At 41.8% G+C, this 5,124-nt stretch overlaps 1 protein-coding gene across 1 annotated transcript; it reads right to left on the reverse strand.

Moving 5' to 3' along the window:
- Nucleotides 1-707: 707 nt before the first annotated feature.
- On the reverse strand, nt 708-4,600 carry LOC117958061 (protein Tob1-like). The gene is made up of 2 exons (XM_034894306.1): nt 4,335-4,600; nt 708-2,857 (listed from the first exon to the last, which is right to left on the reverse strand). The coding sequence occupies exon 2, from the start codon at nt 2,653-2,655 to the stop codon at nt 1,624-1,626; it is 1,032 nt and encodes a 343-aa protein (XP_034750197.1). The 5' UTR covers nt 2,656-2,857; nt 4,335-4,600; the 3' UTR covers nt 708-1,623.
- Nucleotides 4,601-5,124: the final 524 nt, after the last annotated feature.

The raw sequence follows: 5,124 nt of genomic DNA on the forward strand, positions 1-5,124 counted from the left end.
GCTGGCAGAGAATCAGTATCTTGCATAAAAGCACTTTTCCACTGCAGAGGACATCTGCTTAACCTGTCACCCACACAGTCTGATGGACTGATGATGCAGAGTTACTGGAAATTATTTTATTTCCCTACCATGCCACATTAAACATCAACCCATCATGATAGTGCCAGATCTGTATTCTCCTACATGTTTCTGCCTGTAAATTGTGTGGTTTATGCCTCGGAAATCTGTTACACGGTTTTGCAATCTGTAAGCTACAACAACCTTGTCATACATATGAGGCCTTGCTTTAGTTCAGGAGGTTATCACACTGCATATACAGCATCCATGTGTGTAATGACACTAGGCCCAAGGGCAACCGTCAACACAGCCTGCATGGTGTGAACAAATGTTGCTGAGGGCTTGTGATGAGGTTGTCGCCGTATGCAATATGTCGTCTAATGTAGCATCATTCTTTTTTTTGATCCAACTTATTGTGACTGAACTGTCAAAACGGTTTGCTGAGGACATACTAGTACTGTACCAAACAGGGGAACTACAATGGATGTGGGCGTATTTAAGAAAAACCTGATTCTTTTGACCTCAGGACAGAATATTGGATCTGTCCCGACATGTTAGAAACCCCTAAAATACTCTGCAGAACCTCCTTTCAAACCTGTATCAACCACCTCGACCACAAAAGCCAATGACAAACTGAACCAGTGTAATTGTTTTCAAGCTTTTTAATACAAACTTAATAAACTATCAGTCCCTCTTAACATGTAAGACACTGACTCCAAATACTTTGTTATACCGTTTGTTTTATCAAGTATTGCACAATGTAGGTACAAAATTAATATACGATTACATTTTGTCCATAATATAGCAAAAATCTTTAAACTCTTAACAGAAAATACAACTCTTATATTTTTCAAAAAAGCAAATATTCTTAAATCCCACCACTACGGAATATTCTGTACACAATCTTTAGAATAGTCAATGTTTTTTTTTGTTTTTTTTAAGATGGATTCATTTTATAATTTCAATAAAAAAAGAAAACATAAAGTTGCTGCAGCCATCACAGATCACTGGAGTAGTAAAAAGATATAAATGCAATACCATGTAGTAGAAACAATAGATACTCTGATATTTTACAAACTCTGTTCCAAATTAAATTATACAATTAGAAAAAAGACCAGGAAATCCCACTTATTTATACCAATTCCTTGAAAAAAATTGGCGGTGTCCAGTTATGTTTAAATACTGAAAGAGGCCATGACTTGTGGTGTTTTTTTTTTTTGTCTTTTTTATATCTTGAAACAGTCACATAAAAATATTTTGTGCTTGGTTGGCAAAAGAAATAACAATGATGCATGTTGAAGTTTAGGTAACCAAGCTTGGACATCTTGTACTAAAGGTATAACTCAAGGGGGCAAAGGTATTCACCCTCGGGCTCATGCTCTTAGACTCGTACCATAGATCTTACAGCTGATATGTCACTTTTTCCTGTTATCCAGGACATTCTTTTCTTGTTTACGCTTTTTTTTTTTCTTTTCAAAATGTGCATTTGTGTTTGCTTCCCCCCTATCACATTATCTCTGGTCGTTTCTGTGTAAAGTAGTAGCTTAAGTAGTACCTTTATGTGTACTAGTTGGCCATAACTGGCTGGAATTGCTGGTTAGAATACTGCATGTTGTTCAAGCTGAAATTCAAGCCATCCATAAGGGACTTGTCATTAAGGCCACCGTAGGCCGCAAACATGTCGAAGGCATTGCTGTACTGCAGCGGGCTGAGGCTGAGCGAGCTGTCCCCAGGGAAGAGAGCACTCTGGCTGCCCTGGCCCTGAAGGCTGGGGAACACAAACTCCTTGGCATTGGGGGACAGGGCTGAGGGCTTCTGGTGCTGCTGCTGCTGCTGCTGCTGTACTCCGAGCCCCAACCCGTACAGAGAGTGCATGGAGGTGGAGATGGCTTTCTGTTTCAGGAGACTGTTCACATTCAGGCCCAGGTTGGTGGGAGAGGTACGCGCCGCTTTGTTCCCAGCTGTACTTGAGCCATTGTTGTTGCGTCCACTGCTCTTCATTTTAGTGGAGCCAAACTTTGTGGCGGCGAAGGTGGCTGTTGTGAAGGTTAAAGGCTGCGTGGAGCGGGGCATAAAGGTGGGGCTGACTGCTGCCGAGTGGCCGAAAGGAGGAGAGGGTGAGGTGGAGCCCGGAGAGGCACCGTTCACAGGCTCGTTGATGGGCATGAAGACCTGTGCATCCGGATTGAAACTGTTCTTGATCTCCTTGTCCAGATCAAGCCCTCCACTACTAGCTCCACTTTCATTGCTGTCATCGACATACAATACTTTGACGGGCCCCTTATCCCCAATCTGATAGGATACCTCAAAGGGGTCAATCCACACGCTGAGGTCCTGGGGAAGGTTGTTGCGGACATCCTCAATGTCCAGCCCGCTCTCTTTGGCTGCCTTCTCCACCACAGGGTCCACCTTCTCCCCCACGTGGATACATCTGAATCCTGAGCCCTTGTATGGCTTGTCCGGGTACCAGTGTCCCTCATATTTCTGCTTCAGCTGCCTCTCCAGCTCCTCGCCGAAAATGTTAACGCGCCGCCTTGGCAGCTTGTTATACAGGTACGAGATGATGAAGTTGAGAGCTACTTGGATTTCAAGCTGCATAGCTAACTGCCGATGTTTACCAGGTGCGTGAAGATTAGGTGTGTCTGACCTTGAATGTGTCCACTGGGTCTGCTTTGTTTATCCGTGGTTGGTAACACAGATGCTCTCCAGGCAGGATGGCCAAAGCAATCAGTAATTGGATAAAAAAAAAGTGCTGGTTTTGTAGAAATGATGTCTTTCCACAGGCTGTTATAATTTTATCCTGCAACAATTGGTAGAGAAGAAGAAACACTAATTAATCATTCAGTTCAAAATATTTTTGCAAAAATTCACAAGTAAATACCTTTAAGACCATCATGTTAAATATATACAAGACTGATCAGTATAGCCTCGTTTGGCAACTTGAGACCAAGAGTGCAGACTTTAATTATTGACAGTCTGTCTAAAGTACTAGTGCATGTTGCTGTTTTGACTGCCATGAGCTCAAATATCAGAAGTCAAATGTCACTCAACAGTCAACCAAAGCGGAATTTTACAGTAATAGTCAGATAGGAGAAAATGTGCAGCTATTGCAGAAATATTAACATCCCTGATTGCAGATCTGGGATCAGGGATCAAGGATCAAGCTGTATTTTATACAGCATCCAAAGTGTGTATGTAAATGTCAAAAATATGGGTATTGAGAACACTAACCTCGCACTAATTCTCGGGAATCCTGTTACATAACAGGATACTGGATAGCCTCCATGCAGCAGGGGAAAGGAAAACTAATGCGGGGTTGTTGCATTTAATCAAAGAAAACTGTAAACTTAGCTCAGGAAATCCCTCCTCAAGGACAAGTTGGTTACGAAATGATTTAGGTGGATCTCAAAGACTACATTCGTGTCACTGGGGCTGGTTTGATGTGCGTAGTTGGAGAGCTTCCTACATTAAAAACTATATCGAAATAAGACTTAACGCACTATGGCTACACCCATATGTTTGGCAATTTTACACAGAAAAGAAGAAACAGCCTGATTGTTACAACATGTAACACGTTGGATACAATGTAAATGTCACAAACCAAATAGGATGTGCTGCAATAATCCTTGCAAATGAGATGAGATAAATTGAGGGAAACAGAGAGAATGGGTGGAGGCTCTTTAACACGTAAAAGTTGATGTGTCTATCCACTGAGGAAATAAAATGTGCATAGGGGGAAATGCAACATGTATAGCTTTCCTCAGGATACTGCCCTCGAATCCAGTAACCAGGAGACTCCTCACTGTTGCGAAATGCCTACTGGTCTTGATTCATAGTATCGGTTTAGTTAAGTTAATAGACATTTTGTTGCAACTTAACAGAATTGGCAACACTATAACGTTAGCCATTACAGCCTGTACTGACAATGATAGCAATGAATAGATACAATGAAGTAGATACGTTAGACTAGTCTAAATTCAGGAGCACATCAGACCCATTTCGAGTCTCGGAGGGCATATAGTTTTACCTGAGATGACAAAAAAAGGACATACTATCAAACGCACACGCTTGCAGTCACGAGCACGCACACTAACACACACACACACTTTCTCTCTCACACACACCCCTCCCTAACTTCGTGGACTGACGCAGCAAATCAGCTCAATAAGTATGGATACTGCCACAGTACGTCAGCAAGCAAAATGAAGACAATAATATCGGATTCAAGGCTAGCACACATCCCAAGTAACAGCAAGAAATCAGCTTAAAATACTTACTTATTTGAGAAGAAAAAAAGTCTCAGTAGTTCTGAAGTACCGTAAGTTAGTGCAAATAGAAAGAACGTATAAATACTTTCTTCACATAGAATATATTATCAACGTTACAAAAAAGTATTCCAGTACATGTACATTTCGGAGGATTGATGTTTGCTTCGGTTTCTCTGTTTAATGTTTTTCAGAGTTTTTTCCCTTTTCAGTAGGCTTGCAGTGTAGCTCCCGCCTCTCAGGGAGTTTTGCTACTTCGTCCACCCTCCTGATACGGCGTTGCCTGTATTTATAGCTTTCCTCCGCCATGGGCACGAGGTAGGCGGTGATGCGGTTTCAGAGGTCAAAACAATACGACGGGCTGTGATTGGTCCAAAGTACGAGTCCCGTCCTCAGAGTGGTGCCTGAGTCGTGAGCTGATTGGCTTATCTGAAACGTCAATCTGTGACATATGATTCTGTGAAATGGGAGAGACGCCTGTGATGAGCGCTTGCGTCAGAGATAACCTAGGGCTGTGCTGACAGCTAAAGGTAAAAAAAAGAAGGAATTATTGTAAGGACATAAACGCTATTATATAAAAGAATAAATCCTTCCCGTCTTTGAGTTGTCTTGAAACAGATAGACGTACGTTTAGCAATGTGAAAATATTTTATTAAATCGTCTCTATTTCCGAGGAAGCTGCACTAACCATCTCTATCATACCAAATTAGAACAGCTGTGCTATTAATGTAGCCTATGTATTTCAGCACTGTACACATCACTCGCTGCTTTTATACCAAAGAGTGGAGCACTTAAGGAGTCA

This window comes from Etheostoma cragini, chromosome 15 (genome assembly GCF_013103735.1).
Source record: "Etheostoma cragini isolate CJK2018 chromosome 15, CSU_Ecrag_1.0, whole genome shotgun sequence".
Taxonomy (NCBI): Eukaryota; Metazoa; Chordata; class Actinopteri; order Perciformes; family Percidae; genus Etheostoma; species Etheostoma cragini.

Coding starts and splice junctions, on each gene's coding strand:
- LOC117958061 (XM_034894306.1), bottom strand. CDS start 2,655: ATGCAGCTTGAAATCCAAGTAGCTCTCAACTTCATCATCTCGTACCTG.